A 24358-nucleotide genomic window follows, 5' to 3' on the forward strand; every position below is an offset into this window, starting at 1 on the left:
TGAACACACGTAATAAAAGCTCAAACCGATGCCATTAAATACATTATGGATAATTTATATTTCTTAGCACAGTTTTTACAGTTTCACAAATATCAAAACCCAGTGTACATGTCCATTTTGCAACACAGAATGACGATACAATTCCAAAAAGAGCAGGCATTTCAAAGGAACAATTCCCAAGTGTAAACACAGTGTACAAGCTCTTCACCTCACAATCCAGGTGCTATGCAGAAGCCGAGGTAACACCGTACAGCATGAACTCAACAAATGGCTGCTTTGTCTCAAGATGGTTTTTAGCATCCTTCTGTCCTGTCGCCTGTTCAGTCATTGAGTTGTCCCCCAGGTTAAACAAACATACAATAAATACATTTCTGATTTTAAAGGACACTTGGACAAGTCATGAGGATTTACGTGAGTACAGTACATGGAAGTTCAAGTGCAAAAAAAGTAATTAGTGGCTAGTCATCGATGTTTCTGATTATTTCCTATGGTGCTGGTCCCAGGCACTGCCAGAACACGGGTTGTTCTAAAAGCACAGCTAAAGCACAGCTCAGCTAACTGGATGGCAAAGCAGGTGAAGCTGTGTCTGCCCTTTTCCTGCTCAGCTGCTGCCATCGTCCTCTCCCCTAACCCCATGCTGCCGCTCACCTTGTCCCCGTGTCACCGCACAGGCCATGTGGTCCAACAGCATGCACCATCCTGTGCAAGGCTGACACTGACATCTTCACGCAGGGCTGAGCGGTACCTACTTGAGTCCTGCAGAAGCTGAGCGCTCAGAAACTCCCAAACACAAGCTGTGGGTGTAAGCAAACGGGCCAAAACACTATCCTGACTAAACCCCTGGCTCCTCCTTGAGCCCAAGGATCTCCCATCAGCAGCAGCTTTCACTACGCACCAGCCAGGGAGCTGGCAGCGGCTAATAGCCAACAGTAAGTCCTCCAGTGTCTCAACAATGGGCAAAGGAATTCCCAAAACACACTATTTCATTTCATATGCTTTGACCTGAGAATCTCTACTTGATTTCTGCATCAACAACTTTGCCCCTGAAACTCTAATCATTACTATTATTAGGTGATTCCTGCCCACCCACCCCCTTTCCCCAGGCACTTAAAGCTTGCTGTCTTCTTAATAAATAAGCACAGTAACTACACTTCATTAAATAAACCATTGTCAAGATGACAAAATAAATAACAGAAAAAGAACAGCGTGCCCAATGAAACCTTGATCAATCTCCGGTTGTGCAATCTTGATCAGAGATGGTTGTCTCAATACGTCAAACCTGAAGTTACCCAAACACACACACACACGCACACACAATGCCCAAGTGAAGGGCTGCAAGCACTCTAAAAGCCTTCTTCTAGCTTTTCTGCTTCACTAAAACACCACTTCCAAATCTTTCCTTTGCAGAACTAAACCGTTACGTCAAACAAGATAACATCAGCTTTGAAAAACATATTCTCTGAATATGTTTTATTGATCCCATCGCTGTAATACGAAGCTACGCTTGCTAAAAGCTATTCTGTCTCTGAGAAATCTTTACAGTTTTACACCACTTCTACATGTGTTAGATCCATGATTTTTAATACACTGTGCAGGGAAACCTCAGTTTCTCTCTTATTAAGTCTTTTCATTTTGACTCATGAAGAAATCCAAAGCAAGAAAATCAAGAGTTGACCAAGTCAGGCACTTAGGCCTCACCAAGCCAAGAGTGAACTCTCCTTTTTCTACACATTGCAAAGAAATCTCATAGCACTTGGCTAAGCCTTAGCAAAGCAGCCAAGAATTCTTCCTGCATTTAGATCCAACCACATCACTTCCCTCCAGCGCTCCAAACTTCTTGCTTCCCTGCCCGTGTTGCTGTGTGTAGTCATGTGAATATATTTTATATAGTTAAAAGCTTGCACTGCATCACATTATGATCATTAAGATGAAGGAAGTCCTACTTTTGAGCTCCTACTCCAGCGTTTCCCAGGTGAGAAGCAGAATTCCATGCACTGGATTTGATAAGATGAGCGCATCTCAGGGTCCCGCGGCAGCAGGCTGAGCATCACGATCCGACGCCACGCGGTCGCCATCTACTTTGGGATCTGATGTCGCTGTTGGTGTTGAACAATTTCTGGACTGCCCAGAATCTGTCACTGTCGGGGGCTGCGTTTCCGAGCCGGCCAACACACTGCTATTCTCATTGATTTTCTAAAGAGAGGAGAGAGCATGGCACGCAACAAGTGAGTACAGGCACACGCGGCACTATCCCCAGCAGATATCCCCCCCAGTGCATTCAGGCACTTCTGGAAAGTCACAAAGCGCTCACTTGGAAAGCTCGCAACGTAACAAACCAACAAAAGAAAGAAAGCAAAAGTAGCGCATGTAAATCCAGATGACACCAATAGCAAGCAGACGTTTGCTTACCTTCCATCTCTTTTCCTAACTGCGCTTCCCCAGGAAGCATGCAAAAAACAAACTTGGTGTGTTTCAAGGGAAAAAAAAAGCAATTAACTTGATTTCAGTGTTCAGACAAGAGCATTATTAGGACCAAACAATTCTGCACATTTTGTTTCAAGCTCCTTACACACAACTTGCTTCAGCAGCTCCTTCCCTCCCCCATATACCCTGCAGACTTCCCGGATGGCAAAATTTTTGCAGTGCTTATGCTGCATTTCCACCCAGCTTATTCAAACAGGCCTTGCTGAGGAGCATGAGAGCACATTTAAATGCCAGGTACATTCATTCCCTGGGATCCAAACAACTGAAACTTCACATTACAAGATGACTCACTGTCTATAAATATTTGTTTTGCACTGAAGAATAGAGAACACGGCAACAAAACCCCTTTGGTTGGAGGACAGGTGAGCAGTAGCAAAGATAAAACCAAAACCTCAGTGACAGAACAACGAAGGATTTTTGTCACTAGTTCTGGTTTCTGTGCATTAACCTTCCTCCCAAATGATCTACTTGCACATGCATTTTTAAGGAGGCTATTTGCCCAATTTAGTAAGAGACTTGGACAGCCTTTTCAATAGTTGCATTGAAATTCGGCACAGTCAGTAAGAACTGTTTAAAATCAGCACTGTATTTTTACAGGAGGAAAAGAACAGTGAAGAGACCACACTGTACAGAGCAACTGGTGAGCCTCAGAGGGCACAACAGCACGTGTGGCTGCTTTATGGAGCTCAGTGAGGTGGCCAGCAGTGTCAGCCAAGTCTCTCTCACCCACCAAACAAGTACAAAGCTTCCCCCACCATGCCCACTGATGTACACTCTGCTTCTGTCCTTCTCTGACTGTTATGTGAGGACAGCCTACATGAGGCAAGACCCTCAAGGACGCTTGCCAGGGGGAACCAGAGCCTTGTCTGTACAGGTTACTTTGATGTCAGACATCCAGCGTCTCTTTGGTGTCACCATAAAGAGAAAAAACACAAAGAAAACCTCAGTCCTTACCCCAGGGCAGTTAAAAAAAACCCCAACCAACCAATGCAGACAAATTAAAGCCAACCTGTCTGTGAATACATTTGCAAATATAAAGACAAGTAAGAAAGGCAGGAGAGAGCTGACCCAGCGGAATCCCTATTCACTCATCTCTGCTGAGTCACTGTCCTACCTCAAGTTGTCCTTTTCTAAAGACAGAGCTGTGGAAAAAGCATTTCTGTGTTTCTTCTCACCAGGTACGTAAGACAGAACTTCACCCACTCCTTCCAAAGTGGTAAACACAGTGGCTTTCAGATGACCCTTGCTGTTCTAAAACCTGCACTGACACCCCCCTGCTTTCCTTCATCAGCACGCTTCAGCTCCATTCTGGACTGTATGGGGGAATAGTGTCAAGAGAGGACCGCCAAACAGACAGGTTAAGTCCCAGAACAGCTCTCATCTTGTATAACTCCAGATAAATCAGGGATGAACTTCATCTGAACTGAAGGCTCAGTATCTCACCAGTAGTTGTCTGGAAATCCTATTTCCACTACAATGTGGAAATCTGGTAACACCACCCAAGGAATCAAAATAAATATCGCCTAGTAAATTTTGCAAATGCAAACCTGCATGTTGCAGCTAACGTGAGAACAAATGCAAACTCACTGGAACTGGAGGATATTTAAGCCTGCAAAACAGAGCCTTGCTCCATGTCTCCCTCGCCTATCTTCAAGAAGATGCTATGTGCAAAAACAGTCAGTCCTGCTGTAGTACACACAGACAACAACTCTATTTCATATACTCTTTCAGCTACTGCTTCCCAGCTCTGAAATTGCTATACACTGACAGAGAATACTTGCCAAGTACTAATACACTTCCCCAGCTATAAAGGATTACAAGCACCCCCCTACTGGTGAGTGCAACAGAAATTTACCTGCAAAGGCTGATTCTCAGGTACAGGGTGGGTTTTGGATAGCTTAACCATCTCCTTTATCTGGTAGACAGCATAAGCTAAGGTGACCCAAGGCGAAGAGCTGACGCCCCAGGCAGGCTTGTTCACATCCTCCTGTTCCTCCTGGTGTTTCGTTTTCTTCAGAGGCAGCCTGGGCTCCGTCCGAGGCATGACATCTTCTGACTGCTGTTGCACAAGGTCAATAGTTGCTATGGGAACAGGACTGGAAGGCACTGGGATCCTTTCTGCCAGCATCGACTTCTCTGAAGTTTAAAACAAAGTAATCACCAACCAGATCCAACAAGCATGGAAAAAAAAGGTGAAGCAGACAAAGCACGCAGTGATTGTGCTATCAGTGTTCTTATCTCTGTACTGAAAGCCGAACACAGGCACAGCTAGCCAGGAGCCAGCCACACCATAACCTAATTAGGGAAAAGCAACTTCGATGCTGTCCCTACAAGCAAAGCTGCTCTGCAGCTGCAGGGAGGTGTGCAAGCTGGCTGCAGGAGGGGCTGGTGAGCACAAAGCAGCCCATTTGTTCCCTGCCAGCCATTAGAAATATGGTACCTGGACACTCAGGTGTGAAGTCTCAGCAGAACCTTCACACCTAAGGTCATCTCATCATCTGAAATAGTACTCATTACTTCCTCAAAGTACCATAAAAAAAAAAAAAGATGACTGTTGTGACCCTACCCGTTGTGTTTCACAATCCTGTAGAGCCAGAGTATTTACACAGAAAAAGTAATCAAACAGATGGGTAGGAAGTATTGGATATTTTAAGTAATAGCTGTATTCTGTGAGTCTGTAAAAAGCACGTATCATACATGCTGAGTAATCACCCTGTCCAAGTATTTTACCAATTCAAAAGGTCTTGTTTCCAAAATGATAAAGCCAGGTTTTGTTCCCAGACTCCTAGAGTTGGGTATTTTAAACAATGGCTACACGTCCCCCCTCTGGAGCAGAAATGAAGAGGCCAATCCTGCACACGCTTCACCACACACTCACTGCTTTACTCATACAACTGGCACTGCTGAAAGTGACCCAATTACTGGCACACTTAAAATACCCACTCTTAAGATGGGGACAACACCTATGAAAAGAACACCAAAGACTGAAACAAACTAGAGAGAATATGCCATCAGAATGAAACTGTTACACTGTAGTTTCATGTGTAATTAACCAGATCTGGATAGGAAATTGAAACAGCAAATATCCTTCTTTCTACCTTTCTATTTTTCTCATTATCATTTGAATAAATATTTGAATACCTCAGTCCAGGCAATGAAATAACTAGTCAAGGACAAGTCAGTTTACACTGCAGCTAAAGGAAGGTACATTTTATTTCCTACCAAATTCACGCTGCAAAGTAACATTTGGGTAAAAAGCAGTATAACAACTCACAAAGTTGCAGAAGCACCACACAGTTCTCTGGTCTCAAAAAACAAATCCTCAGCTTTGCATTAAGTTTTGCTTTGCTCAGTACCAAAGATGGAGATTAAGCATCCATTGGGAGATTGCTCTGAGGTCAGAAAATAACAGACATGGCTACAAATGCTGCTGTCCTCTGATGCCATCTCTACCATATCTTGCACAGGTCACTCGGACAAGCAGTATATGAGAATACGCAGTCATTGAGATGGCAGTCTTAGGGTCTGATGCAAGGGACATGACTTATTACATCCTTTAAGACTAACCCAAGAGATCCCCAGAACTAAGAGGACACGCAGGTATTATATGTTATGCCTTCCTCCTATAGGTAGGCAAGCACTTGATGCTGCACTTCTTAGAGCAGCAGCACACCTGAATTTCTATCACTGCTGAAGAAAAGATTTCTCATTTATAATTGAATTGTTCAATCAAGATCTCAGTAAGGACACCAAATAAAATGGAAGGTGCAGGGAATTATGTTTGGAGATACCCCATTCATCTTTTTGTGCTGTATTTTAGCAACAGGAATATTTACCTTCTTCTTCATCGGGAACCAGCAGCCACTGGATCAGTGCAAACAGAAGAAGAATCACTAAACAAGCCATCCCTATTCCTCTGAATGTGGCAGCAGGACCTGTAACGATAGACATTTTTTAAAGTGAGGATCTACTTAACTAGGGAAATAGTACAAGATGAATCAGCAATACAGACTTTGGGTATCCACTGACCTACACTGACTTTTAGAAGCTTGTTGTATTAATTTCATTTCCCCCCATACTTCTTCAACACGTTTTAAAAGGCCTTTTAACAGAACTGTTAGCTCCTCATTTGTTCAAGAGGCTGCACAGTATCATCCCAGTCACTCACAAAGGATTCCTTTCTCTTAAGGATCAGGTAGTAGGTTTGCCCACACAACACTAAAAATATCCAGGCACAACATCAAATTTAATCCATCTACTACACTGACGAAACAGGGCTGTAAAGCAACCTGCTATGAACTCAGTGCTGGCCTTGCTATGAGCAGGGGCCTGCACTGGAGACATCCTGAATCCCCTTGCCAAACTGAGCACTTCTAGGACTCTGCAATGTACATACAGCAGATTGCATTTTGAAAGGTAACAAGACTACATGCATCGATACACTGTAAGCCAGTAGCCCCATGAAACCAGAAAGAAAATAAATACAACCAAATACTTCAGCATGCTTTTTGCTTACCAAAGTAGTTGACCAAAACCCCTCCAACCATAGCCCCGCATCCTCTGCCCAGTCCCAGGTGCAGGCCCTGCAGGATGCCCTGGGCCGACGTCCTCAGCTCTGGGGGCACCGCTGCACTCAGGTAGGAGATACAGGCCGCCCATATGGCCGCGTGTGTGACACCTGCAGACAGGAAACATTGTGAAGAGAACAGGGAACACTGTGAAGAGGAGCGGGACCCCAGCACACTGCTAGGGGACATGAGCCCTTCCCCACCCAGCGCCTGCAATGCATCAACCAAGCGTTGGTGATGCACCGCTGGCAAGCAATCTGCAGGGAGATGTGAGGGCTCCTTGTTCCACAGAGGCTGTCAATGGCTCTTCCTCCCTCTCAGAGAGCAGCCCCGGGAAGACTTAAGAATAAACTGCCTTGAAAATCTCTCTGCCAGACTCCTCATCCCTCTGGGCGTGACCCAGGCCTGCAGATTCAGGGTTATAATCACTCTTTTCTTCCCAGAAGGAGAGCCAGGCAGAAAGCCACCAAACCACCAAGGTGCAGGAAGAAGCTGCAGGTGGAGCCCTGCCTCTGCCACCTGCCCGGTGACTTTCTGGGCAGCCAGGAGGAAGGGACAGGAAAAGGCTACACTGAGAAGTTGGAAAAGCAAAACAGTCCTGGAGCATCACTCATTAAATAAGCCTCAGCTACTTTGCCAGCCTCACAATGAGTGGGAATATTTATTCTGATTCGAGTGGTATTAAAAATAGTAATCACAGCTTACCGATGCCTAAGCTCTGCTGCCTCACTTGAATCAAATGTGTTGGCACAACTGATGACTCAGTCAACACGTTTCTGTCCTCTGCACTCGACTTATTAAAGCACAGTTGGACACTCAGGAATTAATTCTGCATTTAGGCTGGGGGCTCTTCAGAGAAACACAATGCATTAGGTTGTAATATACTTGCACAGCAGCTTAGATTTTGCTTAGCTGTACATTACTACTAGCGTATGAACCTGATACCATTCAGGTCTGTTTGATGTCCAAGAGGCCGCAGAGTTGCTGCTCATTCCAAATCTCAAGAAACACATCACAGTTTCGGGGTCTGCAATAAGTTATTGCTTAGAAGACAGCAGAGCACAGAAAGGCCCCTTTTATACACTGTGGAGACAGCCCTGGAGACACTACATCATCTGGTCTAAAAATAAAAGGCTGACATAAGGATGAGTGTGTTTTACCCAACCATTTACAGTTAAAGGCTACTAACCTCACAGGTTTTCTATGCAAAAAGCTTTGAATTTAAGACCCACTGAATATCAACCTTCCCTGTATTATTCAGACCCACACAGGCAATGAAGAAATGCCCCAATAACAAAGCAGATCTAATGCAGTACACATAACAAAGCTTTTGTTTCACAAACAGTATTACTTACAACTAATGTAAAACATTCTGTTTTACCAGCTCTTCAAGAGTAAATCAAATTACAAGCCAGGCAAATCCAAACCACACCAGAAATTACTTGAACCACGAGGCACGATACCTCCGTGTTAGTCTGCAAACAAAAGGCTGGATTTAACCAGCACCTTGGTGGATGCTTTCACCTCTGCAGGGAGATCCAGGTAGGACACAGAGTTTCTAGTTCCTCTGAAAACAAAGCCACCCCTTCAAAGCAGCTTATCTTACTGGTCTCTCAAGTACAGGCTTTTTTTCATGTGCGCGTATAAATAACGTGATTCTTTAATGATAATTAATTACAGATAAGTGACTTTCTGGAACAGGTTTTACAACACAAAGAGGTTGGCCTGGATTACTGCTAAGCATGTTGACAATAAATATAATTCCACAGTCCTTATTAAAACCTCTAACCACCATTTGACAACTGGGACTCTGACAAAGGCAACAACCCCACCGCTATGCTCAAAACAACGTTTAACAAACAGTGTACTTCCCATACAAACCCACAGCTGAAAACATGGGGAGCAAAATTTACTCAGAGAGAGATCTTTACAAATCACAGCCAGTGCAGGATTCGAGCTCTTTGCTCTCAGACAGACCTGCTGCAGAAGGCAGCACCCAGAATAGTATTAGCTGGAATTTGGTGGGTAACCGCCATGTGAAAGTCGCTCATTTTCAGGCTTTTACTGTAGTTTTATACTTCAGAAAAGGTGTGTAGTACAACTCAGCCAGCTGGCATAGCTGTTACTGGAGAATTTGGACCATTGCTCTGAAACAACCTGAGCAATGAGCTGCAGGTAGCAAATACATTAAAACTTGGTCTGTGAGCTACAAACTGGACGTGACCGCTTGCAAGTTCAGGCTGATGGTCTGCATTTACTGTGGGTATCTACCTACCAGAATGTCTTGCCATTCTCAGTCAGAGAGTCAGCCTAAGGTCTTGTTTTCTTACACTGCATGTGCAAACAAATCCTGCAGATTGAAAACTGCAACTGTAAAGCTGGACTGAAGTCTCATCCATTGCTGCTCGTGTGACATGCCTGCAGAGTCCTTGCTGCCCCAGTTACACTGAAAGCAACCGAAATGCCACACAGCTCTTATTGCCATCAATAGATGTGATCTGCAGAGTCATCTTCTGGAAATCTCTCCATGCCCTTTAGCACTGCACATGGGGATAATCCTCCCTGTATTTCAATAGCTCTTAAGAAGAAAAATAAACACAAGAGTCAGCTGAAACTGCCATTGACCTCACCATCCCTTCAGCTGAGTGTAGATGAACTAACACAGAATCTGACAGCTTCCTGGAGGGAGAGTGATGTTTGATTGCTGCTAGGACTCCACCAAGGGATTTTAGACACCTACCAACGTGATGCAGTCACGTGGCACATGTGGTACCCACATGCTCTGCATAAGGAAACCTTTCCTTGCATTTAAATACTTCTACCCTCACAGGCACAAAGCAACCACAGCTCTTAGCTCTGTCAACAAACTCATGTAATAAATTCAAGCTCCCCCCTCACCAAACCTCACCAAGTTGTCACCTCTTACCCCTACTGACACACGCGGAAAGTAAAGGATGTGGTAAATGCTGTGGAAGAAATAGTGAGTCAGAAGGAGAGAGACCAGTAAGAGTGGGGAGGGGAAGAGATTCATGAGCAGGAAAACAAAAAGCCAGGAGTACTTTAAAAGGATGACCTTGTCCTGTCATGGAGCAAGACTGAATGAGATGACTGCAAGGTACCGGGTGCTGCAGCTTAGTGGCAGGAAATAGGTCCACGTGTGCTGTACCTGCAGGCTTCACTGATGCTAATAAAGCAAGGCAGATGCAGGCACTCAGAACACAAGGAGGCTGTAGGCTGGGTTTGGTTTTTCAGAGCATTACCTTCAACTTTCTCCTTTTCTGGCCATAAATAGCTGCAAATATTTTTTTTCCCCCTTATTTATGCAAAAAGCAATTTGAACCCAAGCGTACATGATTCAGCAGCGGCCAGACAGAGATAAAAGCTGGCACATAAATGTGTAAAAAAGCACTGTTTTGCAGGGACTTCTCTTAGATACATCTCACATTACTCTGGATTACAGCACACAAAGAAACAGAATAACTCCCTTGCAGCCTCGCTGTATAAACAGACCCACGTGATAAAACAACCTGACATGTCAATAGAATAAAAACAAGTTCCAAAAGTAATGAAATGACTTTCTCAGCCCTGACCAAAGGATGCCTCCAGGCACAAACTTAGGGCTGGATTGCTGAGACACAAGCTCTTCCTCTGTATTTGGAGTTCAAGCATCTTTAAAACAGGATTAGTTACACAGTAATATCCAAACCTCTGCATTCATCGTTTGCTCCTCCCTGATGTTTAAGCAGGAAGCTTAAAACACACACACATTCTCCATGCTCTTTGTCACATAACCGCATTTTAACACTTAGTGTGACAGATGTAGCGACAGTTCAATTGTTGTGGTTTGGGGGATTTCTGTATCAAGATACAGAAGCTGGATCTTACAGCACTTTGGTACAGCAAATAGGTCCTGGTGGCAGGCAGGGAAGGACAGAGGATGCAAATTAGCTTTGGTGTCAGTAGGAATTTATACAGCGCTCACCAAATGGCACCTCAATTAAGTTAAATTCTCATAGAAAAAGGCTTCCATATACATAGCAGAAAAAGGAAGCACAAACTCCGATCATGCTACAAAGCTTCCACATAAAACATGCATTAGATCTCCCAAGCAGCAGTGTATGAAACCACAATAGTGGCTTTAACAAAGACGGTTATGTTATTTTTAAAGGCGAGGAAAACACTCTGTGCATTTCAATCAGCCATTCTCTGGCGGGATTACGGACACAAACAGCTCAGTATTCTTCATGTACTGACAGAACTGAAAGGAAAATAGCTCACATTCTTCTTGGTTTTGAAGAGGGGTACCCGACACAAAGACAGGAATAAAATGTCATAAAATACAAGTGAGAACAAGGTATACTTGAACTCCTCAATTAAGGCCTTACAAACTACTTAGAGGATGAGACTTGCAAACAGAGCTCAATTTACTTTGCACAGACCAGACCTCAGTCCTTCCCATTACGTCTGCTTAAGGGCAGTGATCTTAAAGGAGCTCTCTTAGTGCTGACAAAGCTGCTGCAAGAAATACCCCTCCGGCCATTAAAAAAATTCAATAGTCTGAAGCACTGGTCAAACAGTGCGCCTGAAAAACAGCTGCAGAATAGATCAATTGAGACTGAACAACCCAGTGGGTCCTTGTCCTCTTTAATCTTTACCCACAGCATCCTTTAAGTACCGCAGCCTTCTGCATGTAATGAAGCTGCTGCTCACCCACCAAACAGGATCTGCAGAAGGTGCGTATCCAGCTCACGCTCCCTCTCTTTTGTTTAGCTAAAGGGTGTGTTGGCCCTGCACAGCTCTGCCTGAATCAACAGCCAGCAGCGCACAAACACAAACCCACCCTTCTGACGTCAAACACTTTCCAAGACAAACAGGAAAGTTTTATAAACCTGTGCTGTCTGGGATACTTTTGCAGTCACAGGAAGAACGGAGAGAGAAATGCCACGTTTTACTACAAAAAGACCTTTTTTTTCAGTTTGGGTGAAAAATAAATAGAAGCAGAGCATCTCATAGGAAAAGGCCACAAATGATCCATCTTACCTTGCAGTACTTCCATTGGGAGAACAGTCCAGGCATTTTCCAGATAGGAGATGTAAATGTAGCGGGCAGTATTGCAGGCAAGACCAATATACAGCACTCTGGATGAATGAAGGAAAAGACAAGTCAAAGCAATTTCCACTTCCCACTTTCAGTTCATTACAGTGTGCCTTGCTGCTTCTTAGATCAATGGCACACACTGGCTTTGCAGGTCTGAAGCATTTGCTCGACACAGCTCCTTTGAGTTCCTGTGCAGGCACAGGGCTCTTCTCGTGCTTACTCCAAACACATAATCAAACAGTGCTCAAGTTCAGACTTTCTTCTAACTCCTAATAGAACAAACACCCGAAGGGTCAGCAGAGACACAAGGCTACCAAGTCCTGCAGCTTCACACCATGCTCTGCATCGAGTTTTATTTCACAGAGACCACTTCTGAGTGCATTCAGCATCCCTTCCTGACAATCCTGTTTTCAACTCACTCAGAGACTCATTATTACATTTTAACAAAAGCCCGGTGCAGATTTGCATTAAACAAATCAATTTCATCCCAATTAATACAATTTTATAGTCCCAGTATCTGTAAACTGCTCAGAACTCCTCTAAAACACATCCCACAGAAGCAATATGCTTGGTAACAACATGCCTCAGGATAAAACTTAGGCATCCTGTTGAAAAGCAGCAGATGCTGCATCTCAGAGCGAAGGGAAAAAAACTGAAGACAAAAAAAAAAGAAGCTCTTGTTACAGTTCTTAAATGATGAGGGACAAAGGAGAGCCTGAGCCATTTGCAACAACACCAGTTTGCCAAGACAATACGGTTTGCTTTCAGTAAGCTGTGCATGTTTGCAGACACACCACTCAGAACAAGTTTCACCTCTCCCTTCAACTCAACGTCCTCTGTGCCAATAACAGTTCTTCCATAGCCCCAGCTTCATGTAACCACGATGTACAGACACACTTCTGAAGTGTAGTAGTGTATTATACCTTTTAATCTATTAAAATACGGATGGAGTTTTAGGTAAACTACAGTTACTTGCATGAAGGTTTCTCTCATTATGCGCTTGGAGGGGCACATCACATGACAATTTGCATGTATTTATGGAATCTTCTCAGAATTGCTTACAATAACCACTTAGGCTCTTTACGAGTCCTAAAAGGATAACATAAACGGGCAATTCTCATGAACCGTGTTTGCAGTATCCACAGAGACAGCACATCCGATTTGCAGGTTAAACACTTAAAGCTCTGGATCTGTATTTGTGTGGAGGACTCTACGCTGTTAGCAGCCACAACTAGCAGGCTCTGCCACCCATCAAGACTCACACGGTGGAATTATGGTCAGACAAACACACTCAAGCCCAACCTCAAGGTTATTTTCAGAGGTTAACATCCTCCTCCTAAACCGAGCGGCAGCTCTGAGTGCTCCTACACAGGATGCCACTCAGCAGTGGTGTCTAAATATTTGATAGCCAGTTCTGTGCGCTTTCTCTCTGAGCATCCTCTCAAAGAACTAGTGCCTTTCACTACAATGCCTAGAGGAGTAGACACAGAAAGCTTCACACAGCTATAAAATGAAAACTGAGTTTGCATCCGTTATGAGTGTGAAGTTGATTTAATTTCATTGCTACAAAGGACACTTCAGTCACTGTGACAGCGCAAGCAACTTTGCTACCCTCACCTGTCTTCAAAGAATTAGGACAGGAAGGCAAGATTGAATGATACTGTACAAAGAAGTACTGCAGAGAGACTGTCTACGCCCATCTTTCTAGCAGCTCGAGAGAACGTGTGCATATCCATTATTTTTAATTTACTGACATGAACCAACAGAAAGTGAGGCAACCTTAGCACTTGAGTCATCCTACCAAAACGAGAAGTCAAACCACCGCTAACATAACTGAAATGCTCTGTGAAATATTCCCAGCTTGCTGTGGATTGTTATTTCATACAAGGCTTTGCACCAGAAATGCTACAACCGTGTAACTTCCTGGATGCCAAAATGGCAAACAAGGAATTGTGAGGTGCTGGGGAAAGAGAAGATATTCATCCTGAGCGCTTGTGGCTCAGATGGTTCTGAGAAGGATGTGCAGCTAGAGACTACTTGTCTTATTAGTACAAAGAATGACAGCAACTAAACAGCAGAAACATACAGAACTATCAATGGCCTCGTGTCCAGAGAAGGGCAACAAAGCTGTGAAGGGTCTAGAACACACGCCTTACAAGAAGGAGCTGAGGGACTGGCATTGCTCAGTCTGGAGGAGACTCAGGGACACTTATTACTCTCTACAGATACCTGAAAGGTTGTAGCAAGGTGGGGTGGGCCTCTTTCCCTGCTTACTAATGACTGGACCAGAGGGTATAGCCTTAAGTTGTGTCGGGGGAGGTTCTGGTTGGATGTTAGGAAGCATTACTTCACAAGCAAAGTAGTGAGGCACTGGAACATGCTGCCCAGGGAGGTGGTGGAGTCACTGTCCCTGGGGGTGTTTAAGAAACACGGAGATGCAGCACTAAGAAACATGGTGGTGATGGGCTGATGACTGGACTAGACAATCTTAGTGATCTTTCCAACCTTATTGACTCTGGAATTCCAAGTTAAGTATAAAGAGAAAAGAGACTTCTCCAACTGTAAAGACTAAATATGAGTAAGCATTAGATAATGATAAGGAAAAATCAATAAGAGCTAACCCTGCACGCCATATTTCCCTTTAAAGTCCAGTGGGCCTATTATCCCCACCTTAGCTTTTACATCACCCTATTCACAATCCTATTCTTCTGGATTTTCTTCTTTCTCGAGTCTAAGCCTGAATTTCACACTACAACAATATAAACAGAACAAGCATAACCAAAGCTATCTTTAGCTATCACGACTGTGACCTGACCTCACCACTCCTCCACCATCATATCCTTCCTCCAATCTCTGCATGCAGAGTGTCACATTTTCTCAAACTAATTGTTATATTCAGGAATTATACAACTGACTCAAGCCAAGAAAGTCAGTTTAAAGGAAAGAACAAAAAAATCACATGCCTTACGTAAATTCTTAAGTTACCGTGCTCAGTATCTCAAATGTTTTTAGTAGAAATCAAAATAATCAATGAAATTTGACCCTCTTAGAGCAAATGAAAACAGAACAAGAAAGCAAGGAGCAAAAACACAGAGTTAAACAGAAAAAAAACCAGCACAATCAGCTTACAAAGGACATCTGAATTACTGTGATTACACGTGGGACAACTGGAAAAGACGTGCACTAAGCACATACAAGAAAAACTTAATGACTGCATTAGCTCAGATTCACCACTGCCTTTCCTCTTCTAAGGTTGTTTGTTCTTAAAAGGACTTAAGACATGCAGAAATAGTTCTGAATCGAGAGGAATACAACGTTCAGCAATACATGCTGTAACCAATTTCACTTCAACGTGGCAAAAAAAAAAAAGTGAGAAACTATCTCATTTCAGTAGCTGACACATGCAGTTGCGACTACAGGAAGAGAGCAAGGAACTGAACTTGTAAATAACACTACCAAGCTGCAACCTCATTCTGCCAACACCCTGAGCCTGATTACAAGTGCATGCGCACAGGAGGTGCTCACCTCATGCTCCATCTGATCCTGCTCCCCTCTCAGTGGGCAACTGACACCCATACAGGCTACAATGGGGGCAAAGATTGCCCTGCAGGGAGAAGTGAGCTAAGCAGGAGGTTTGCAGAACGCTGCTACTCACAGGAAGAAACTGTACAACTGTATTTCAGAACAAACCTTGAGTAGGAGGCAACCCACCAAGATCTCTATGAGAGTTCTCCATCACTGAGCTAGGAAACGTCTACAAAAGGCTACGGGTGCCATGAATAACATGTGCACTACCATGCAACTGAAATGCTAAAGAAGCACTGCAGAGCATTTTCAGCTCCTAAAATAATAATAAAAATCCCTCTGTGAGGCACCTATGTAACTGAGCAGGACTTGCAATTTAAACATAATTCAATTGAATTTCACTCTGTATCAGAAGGCCAAGCATAAAACATATCTTTTAAAACATATATTCATACATAGTTCTTAAATGGCCGCTAACATCTCCTTACCTGATATGACCAACCAGCTCAATCAGTTTGTGGCTGAAGAAGTAGGCAGTCAGCTCAGACACGTGGCTGAGCACAGAGCAGACCCCAAAGAGGGTGGTGGTACCATTCAAATCTTCCAAGTGCCAGTAGAGAAAGGTGAACACAAAGCCATATCCAAAGCCCATGAACCACGCCACAAAGAGCACCGAGCCATACTGGATACTACACAGCAGCTTTATTAGGTCCCAAAAACTGAAAGACTGTGACTGGCTCATACTGGTTGTGGGAGTGTTGTCAGAGGACTCATTGGAGGCATTTCTGTCCACTTGTGATATTTCCACCTCTTTCCTCTTATTTTCATCTTGCTTGAAGTGCGTATAATGAAATCGAAACTGGGTGGCCACAATTAATGCCACTGTCATCAGAACACCAAAAACAATGAAGACTATTCTGTAGTTCTTGTATTCGGGAGCTTTACATCCTTGACCTTCAACGACAACTTCTATATGGGTATAGTCAATTCCGATTCCCACAGAGAGCATGGCCAGCCCCCAGCCCAGAGACCCCCACATCCGCTGCAGTCCATACCGGTCCCTGTGTTTGCCAAGGTACTGCAGAGTTACTGTGTCCACAATAGTAACAGAGGAAGCACTGAAAAACTCTCCTATTATGACAACAAGCAGAATGAGCAGGAAGATGGCTTCTACTTCTTGTTGATCATAAACCAGCATGGCTTGGTCAGAAGGCATCGGCTTGGTGGTGGTGGCAGATGGGGTGGTGCTGGGGGTCACATTCCCCGGTGAGGTGGTGGTGATAGTGGTGTTCTTCAAAATAAAATGAGTACTGTTCTCCAAGGCAAACTCCATATCACCACTCTGTGTAGGTAACAGAAATGTTACTTCAGGAGTAGCAGTCCCTGTAGCTCCCAACGTGACTGGCCTGGAAGTGAGCAGGTCTCTCTTCCCACGAACTTCTGGGGACGCAGTACTCACGGTTGTCAGTGGAGATGACACGGAGGTGTTTAGTGAAACGGTTGTTAAAAGGCTGCTTGCATTGGTGGGATGTGCTGGGGGAAGGCCCTTCGGCACACATCTTAAGGTGGCCGGTCTAACAAATCCAATCCCTAAGTTAAATAAAACCCAGCATAAAAGTGAAAAGAGAAGGACGATCTTCCCTTTCTTGAAGCGATCCGCAACCACTCCCCAGAAGGGAGCACTGCAAAACTCAATAAAGTACCTGATGCCCACCAGAAGTCCGCTCTGACTGGGTGACATACCCAGCTGCTTGTAATACACAGGGAGCAAGGGGTAGAGAGAGCCATACGCAGAGTAGAAGAAAAAATAAAAGACCTTGGAGATCAGAAGATCGTTGTTGATTTTGACGCAGTGCTTTTCTAACCAGTCCAGCTCTTCATCTGCGACGGTGGTTGTCTCTGTTGAAGGGGTTTCATTCTGGGGATGTGAGTCTTGATCCTTGGAAATGCCATTGAAAGGATCGGCAAGCACATATTTTCGCTTCTGTTCTTCTTCATCATCGGTTAAAATGGCAACCTTATCATCAGCTGCCATGGCTTACCACAAGCATCCAATGCTCGGTGCACTCTCAAGGAACCAGGGCTACCCTGTAAGCAATAAAACACAACACAATGAAGTTACCACAAAGGAACAGGTGTGCTATGCCATTCATCAAGGACAAACGTAGATAATTTTTTTCTTAAGTGACATTCCTAAGCAATACAGGCAGTATCAGAGCACGGAAGGCCATCTGCCTGGATTACTGGTACACAGTAGCATCAAGAAAAACATGCTTTATGACCAATGCTGTGACCAATTGTTCACCCAGCGTGTTCTCTTTCATTTTTAGGAGACAGAATACTAAATATACTCAAAGTTACTGGGGCAGTTAAGTGCTATTTTACTTTCTCTATGAAATAAAACACTAATAACAGATATTAAACACAATATTTCCTGCTGATCCAAGCAGGATCTTGCACAACAATTGTCAGAACAAGCCTCAGACACCTCCGGAGCAACAGCCCATTAAAATCCTCCAAACCTTACACGGCTCAGCATCACACAGGTGTAAAAATACCACCACTAGAACCCCAAACTGCCCTGAGATTTCTGCTTCTCGCTTCAAACATCACTTGCATGGAACACTGTCTGCAAGGATCTCTGCTTTCACTTAGGCAGAGAAAGTTACTTACAAAACTTGGATCTATAAACATTCATGTGTTCAAGGTCAGAAGTTAATCCAAGCACTGCCCGTGCATATACACGCAATGCTTTTTTCCTCCAGTTGCTCTAGAAAAACTTCAGAGATTTCCGATTTAAAATAAACACAACGTGTCAAAAGATTAGACAGAACGTTCTATTTAAGTTGCTAGAACAGTCAAATGTGAAAATACATTTCCTTGCTCATACCCATGAACACCAAAAGCCACTGAAACCCAGCAGCTGCATCGTTAGTTCCTGTAATTCCCAGTTCAGCCAACCATTTTCACAAGGTCACCTGTGGGCTTTTAGCTCTACGTGCTCACCCATTTCAGGCTCTCTTTCCACAAAACAAGTCCTTTTAATAACTAAATTACATCAGCCATCACCTGTGCTTCTGTTTTCTTTAAGCCTTCCCTTGCTTTGACAACAAAACCTCCAGAACTGGTGTAAAGCCCCACTCACATCAAGGGGACAACACAGAGGAACAAGTGTTGCTTCTATCCTGACCAAAGCAGGCTACCATTACCAGCTTACAGCAGCTTGATAATCAGCTGCACCAAAGCTTTACAGCATCTCTTTCTTTAGGATCAATTCCCTCCTGCGGACCCCATGATAAGATGAAACTCCCTCTTAGCCACCGGGATATCAAGACAGCTTCCTTCCAACCACAAACAGCAATGATCCTCATGTGAACCCAACAGCCATCCATATCCATAATTATAAACTCAAAACCACGTGATTTCATATCAACCATACTAGAGACATGAAAACTAACTTGTATTTGATCTGCTTGTTAAATCAGCTTCCCTTTTGTATTGGAATGGTACAACAATTTCTCAAGTTGTGCTGCTAACATTGCTGGTCTTCTTCCCTTCCTCCTGACTTCCAAGAGCCACAGCATCCATCCTCTTCTAACCTGCTGTGTCCAAGGAGGAACCCAACACTTCTAGCACACTGACTGGAGCATCTTAAGTAAGAACGCTATGAAAAGTATATTTCATAATTGCTTCAGTAAATATTTTACCATCCTGAGAGTGTTTCATTGAACATTATTAATAACACAGAATACACGCTTCAGAAATACAACAGCATCAAGACTGGTAGGAGCCATATGGCATTCTTTAATGTTTTGATCACCAGTTTGTTTGGGAGACAGGTTTCAAAAGTGATTTTATTTTGTGAATTTTTTTAACTCTAAAAATAAGCAACTGGAAATGAGAGAGCCAGCAAAGTGGTTTTGTTACTAAAAAATCCACAGAAAACTTATTAATGTGTCTGGCTTTCCTTCTCTTGATCACAAGAACCTAAGCCAGCTAGATACTGAACGTGCAGCAAAATCAATTGGATGGCAAAAATAAAGGTCTTGTAAGGACCAGCAAGGTGCCTGACGATTATTTTAACCACAGCCTTCAAATACTGCAGCTTCACTTAGCAAAAACCTTTTCTGATCCATGAGACAGCAGGGGGACAGAAGACAGCGCTACCAGTAAGCTGAAAGCAGCAGAGAACAGGAGCAAGAAGAGAGGCCAAGAAAGTAAGTAAAGATTCAGGCATGAATAGGAATTCTAACTCATCCAATGCAGGACAGAGCATGAAGTTTGAGCCCAAGGGCTGTCAGTATACTACAGTATACAACACACCCTGGAGCCATCTGTCCCAAAAACACAGAGAAGGAAACTAAACAAACTAACAGCTTTGCCCTGACTCACAGCTGACCAGCGCATCTGGCTTAGGAAACATCTCCACTCCTCACAGGGCAAACACCATGGCAGCTTTATAGGGTTAAAAAAGGCACAAAAACTCCATCTGCCAACTAACAGAACGTTAAGATTTGGGATGGAAGAGCACTGTGAATAAAGCTTAATTCAGCATTAATATTCAGTTTGCTAAGAGCTGATAATTAAGTTACAATTGGGGCTCTCAAAGCAAAACATCTAATAGCCCCAAAATCAGGGTTTGGAAGTATTAAACCGAATTCAAACAGTTCATTAGCCACACCTCAGTTCATCAGAACACAGAGGATAAAGAGTAACTTGAGTCCATCTGACACCTGCAAAGCCAGCTACGTCCATGCTGCCTCTAAAAACACCCTCCAAGGGCAGGGTTCCAACACAGAAACCAACCTCCCAGCAATATGCAGCTGGATGAACAGAGCAGGCTGGAGTGCTGTTTGTCTGCAAATAAAGCAAAGCCAGCCAGGAGGAGATGGCTTCCCACCTGACTTTCCCTGAGTAGAAACCTGAGTTTGTAGCTCACTTTGGAAACTGCACAAGTTCTACTAGGAACATCTGCAAACAAATCACACAAAAAGAAAACGTGTTATTAAAAAGTGCAGTGAACGTTTATTCAAGTTGCTAATTAACGTTTGCTTCACAGCAGGTCTGTGCCCAAAGGAAACTTACAAACCATCTGCCTTCCATAGCAAACTCACCTCCTGTTGTGGCCCAGCAGCAGCCACAGCACTGTACCGTGGTACTGCAGCTCCTCCTCAGCCCTGTCCCTGCACTGATCCCAAACACAGCTTTATTCTGTGCTCCTTGGCAGGCACGTGCTTTGTGTTTTGATCTATACAGGCCTTTTCCTCCTCTCACATAAAACCCCACACGCTTTGACTTGAGTCTCTCAATTAGACTGAGAGACTACAGTATGTCTGAGTATGGCAAGAACAGGTTTATAACAGGTTTAATGCACTTGATAATAGGTCTGAAGTTGCTAAGTTGATACAACCCTGGTGGCAGTAGCATTAAAGAAGATAAGCCTGTCAGGGCCCTGTCTGTGAAAGCAGAGCCATCAAACTGACATCTCAGGACTCTCGCTTTCCTAGCTATGTTTGCTATTTAATGTGCGCCAATTAGGATGCAAGCATAGAGTATGAAACTATCCATATAATATTAAGGAGTAAAAGAAGAGCAACTACACATATTGTTAATACGAGTAACTAGGCTAATAAGCGTATGATGTTAAGCTCAGTTCTCTGTCAGTCAAGCAGCACGCTCCCAGCTCCAACCTGCTGGTGATGGCTGCTGACTACATGCAATAAGCATCCAGGTAATGCAACCAGCTGTGCGGCCCAGGGCACGGGAGACACGCAGCACCCAGCCTGGGCGGTGAGTGCTGCTGCAGGTTTAGCCAGACGCAATGTAGGCCGCTCAGGATCCCGTGCCCTCAGTTCCACCCGTGAGCAGCACAGCTGTCTGTTCTGCGTGTGTTCGCCCCCACGAGCCGCTCGGGCCGTGCCAGGGCCGGCTGTACTCTGAGCAGCACCGCCCTTGGCGAGGGGATCCTTCTGCTCCCCCTCCGTGCCCGAGGGCTGTCAGGGCGCACACAGTCACATGGAAGTCCCTTTGCCCGCCGTTTGTTTACACCCAGTAATCAAACCCAAGCGCAAACCAAGCTCGGCAGCTGCCACCTGACATTCGCTTTCCCTGGACAAGACCCCGCGTACCTCGGTAACACAACGATGAGCGGAGCGAGCCGCCCGCCGCTACAGCTCCGCATTGCCGGCCCGACCGGCTGGATGGCTCTGACAGCGATACGAGAGCCAAGCGCGGCGGTGCGGGGATGCCCGATAGGGAGGCGGGCACGGAGGAGGCCCGGGGCACGCAGCACGCCAAAGGCAGGCGGCGGCCGAGCAGAAGGCCCACAACCCGCGTCCCGCCGCCCGGCCCCGCCGACTCACCTCGCCCGGGGGCGGCTGCGCGGGGGGCGCCGGCCCGGCACCATCGCACCTCTCCTGCCGCTGCGGCTGCTGCGGGAGCCGTATCCGCGCAGCCAGGCCCGCCCCCACCCGGCCGGGCCCTGCCGACACCAGGCCGCCGCCGCCGGCGCGCAGGGGCGCTGCGGGAGGGAGGAGCCGCCCGGCACCGCCCCCGGCACGGGGAGCAGCGGGGGGAGCAGGAGCGGAGCTGAGTGCGGGGGGTCGGAGTGGAGATGGATTGTAGCGGGGATGTGTGAGGCGATGGACTGCGGCCCGGTGGAATGATGACACTTGCTCAGACAGTCCCTGCTCTGTTCCGTCACCTAGAAAAATGAGGAGTAGCAGAAATGGACAAAATGCTGCATTGCACTAAAGTGCACCTAACATTTTTTTTTCCTTAAAAGCCAATGCATTTCTAGCCTAAGAGAGCTCAGAGAAGAGAAAATACAGTTTTTGGTCACATGAAGTACAAACTTACCCACTGAAACACTCACTCCTATAAAGCCATTATAGAATTGAAGTCAGCTGTGTTGAAATGAGTTAAAAGATGATCTTACTTGTGTCCAAGAGACCTCTTGGTCAAGCTCCACAACACCATGAAATAGCATTTAGAAATGTGCTACAGAACGAAAGGAACAACAGCCAGCCAAAGCTTCCCTATAGTAACTACTGACAAATACCACTGGACATTGGAGTATTCAGAAACTGCTTTATGTCTCACCAATATAGGCCATCTATAGGCTCTGCATTATGAACCCACAGCTTCTCAATGAAACGGGAGAAATTGCTGGGCATTTCTGTGTGGGCTTTTGGTTACGAATTTATCTTATGTTATAAAGATCTCAGCCCACGTGCCCCATCACAGTGAGAATAGTTGCCACTAAGTGGTTACCAACACCTCATTGCTTTACAAGGCCAAAAACTCGTGCTACAAAACAAAATCCAAACTAAACTGAAAAAAATATATAGTGAAGTAATTATGATTAGTAAAAATAGGATCCAATTAGCTACAAACATGGCTGGAGCTGCACACTGCTAACAGTAGGCTTTGCTTGGGAAGGACTCGGTGTCAGCTGACTCTGGAAGCAGCTGACTGGTCTCATGGGTTAGAGCAAAAATAAAGCAAATACAGCACAGGCAAAATTAGTATGTAAAGACATCTGACGCCATCGGTATGGTACATGCAGCTGGTATTTGACAGTAATGGCAAAGGTAAAGTACCTGAGTCCCATAAGGAAATGGTTTCTAGGAGCTCATAAGTTAATTTATAGTAAAGCTTGTCAGCTGGTTTCTTTCATGAAGTCGGGCTGTACTTGGAAAGCAGGAATTTCCAGTTGACACCGAATCTTCAGCTGCCCTTCAGCAGCTTTTAACTGTGGGCCAAAAAAGAAGAAAAAACAAAGGTAATTTACAGCATCCAGATGAGAAAGAGAAGCTGAAGGTGAGAGCTGTTATGCTAGGACTTGTTCCAGAGCAAACTGGAGATAATGGAAGAGCTTTCATTTCAACCAGGCCTTTAACAGTTTGCACAAAACATGAATGAGATCACTGGATCAGGCCCTGGGCAGTCTGATGGAGCTGTGGTGTCCCTGCTCACTGCAGGGCAGCTGGACTAGCTGGCCTTCAGGGGTCTCTTCCAACTCAAAGGTTACTCTGATTCTATACCGTGTGGTGCATTATGTTGACTATAGCAGTGGTTTCTTGCACTAGGAAGCTTTTAATCACACACAGTTTGTAGGCATTCCCAGGTAATCTGCGCAGAAGTGAAGTCACGATGGGGAACAAAGTGGCTTATCCCCTCCTGTTTCAGAGGCAGCCAGCAGCTCCATTACCAGTACACATGATCAGCAAAGAGAAACGCTGACAGAAGAACTGAGAAATAGTCCTGGAGTGAATCAGCAAATCACACACAGCTACGAGCACTGCTGATGGTAATTGAGCACAGCACATTCACAGCTGGTAAGATGAGGAGCTGCCGTCGCCGTGGCCTGTCTGGTTTGGCAGGGAAGCAGGGGATCCCCTTCCTCTGGATTTGCCTCTAAGGCCTTTGGATGTACTGCACGCATTAACAATCAGAAGGCAAAGTAATGCACAAAAGCAAATGCCAGCTGCAGAAACATATGTGCTTCTTCATACTGCATGAGCCTTTCCCACTCTCAAAGCCATCTTTCTGTTTGCATAGTCTCTGCCTACAGAGCAGTCAACCTTTCCTCACCTCATGAACATTTGAACCCACTGGCAAGTATCAAATTCGATGCGTGGCAGCGGCCTTGCAAATATTAAATTCCTTCAAGGTTGTGTGAA

General features: G+C 44.8%; 1 protein-coding gene across 4 annotated transcripts; it reads right to left on the reverse strand.

The window, feature by feature from the left end:
- Positions 1-39: 39 nt before the first annotated feature.
- MFSD6 (major facilitator superfamily domain containing 6) lies at positions 40-22171 on the reverse strand. Of its 4 annotated transcripts, none has more exons than XM_015867874.2 (8): positions 22037-22171; positions 16163-17762; positions 12093-12190; positions 7001-7162; positions 6321-6419; positions 4340-4620; positions 2410-2461; positions 2075-2193 (listed from the first exon to the last, which is right to left on the reverse strand). In XM_015867874.2, the coding sequence occupies exons 2-8, from the start codon at positions 17707-17709 to the stop codon at positions 2183-2185; spliced, it is 2250 nt and encodes a 749-aa protein (XP_015723360.1). In that variant the 5' UTR covers positions 17710-17762; positions 22037-22171; the 3' UTR covers positions 2075-2182. The 4 variants fall into 4 exon arrangements, with proteins under 4 accessions (XP_015723357.1, XP_015723358.1, XP_015723360.1 ...); XM_015867875.2 differs by having other exon boundaries at positions 2410-2428; positions 22037-22170; XM_015867871.2 differs by lacking the exon at positions 2410-2461 and having other exon boundaries at positions 40-2193; positions 22037-22169.
- Positions 22172-24358: the final 2187 nt, after the last annotated feature.

This window comes from Coturnix japonica, chromosome 7, assembly GCF_001577835.2.
Source record: "Coturnix japonica isolate 7356 chromosome 7, Coturnix japonica 2.1, whole genome shotgun sequence".
NCBI lineage: Eukaryota > Metazoa > Chordata > Aves > Galliformes > Phasianidae > Coturnix > Coturnix japonica.

Excerpts from the sequence above, each read along its gene's own strand:
- MFSD6 (XM_015867871.2), bottom strand. The coding sequence starts at position 17,709 with ATGGCAGCTGATGATAAGGTTGCCATTTTAACCGATGATGAAGAAGAA. Across the intron at positions 12,191-16,162 it reads GAGCTGGTTGGTCATATCAG|AGTGCTGTATATTGGTCTTG; the intron begins GTAAGGAGATGT and ends TCATTCATCCAG. Across the intron at positions 2,194-4,339 it reads CTGAGAATCAGCCTTTGCAG|AAAATCAATGAGAATAGCAG; the intron begins GTAAATTTCTGT and ends TCCTCTCTTTAG.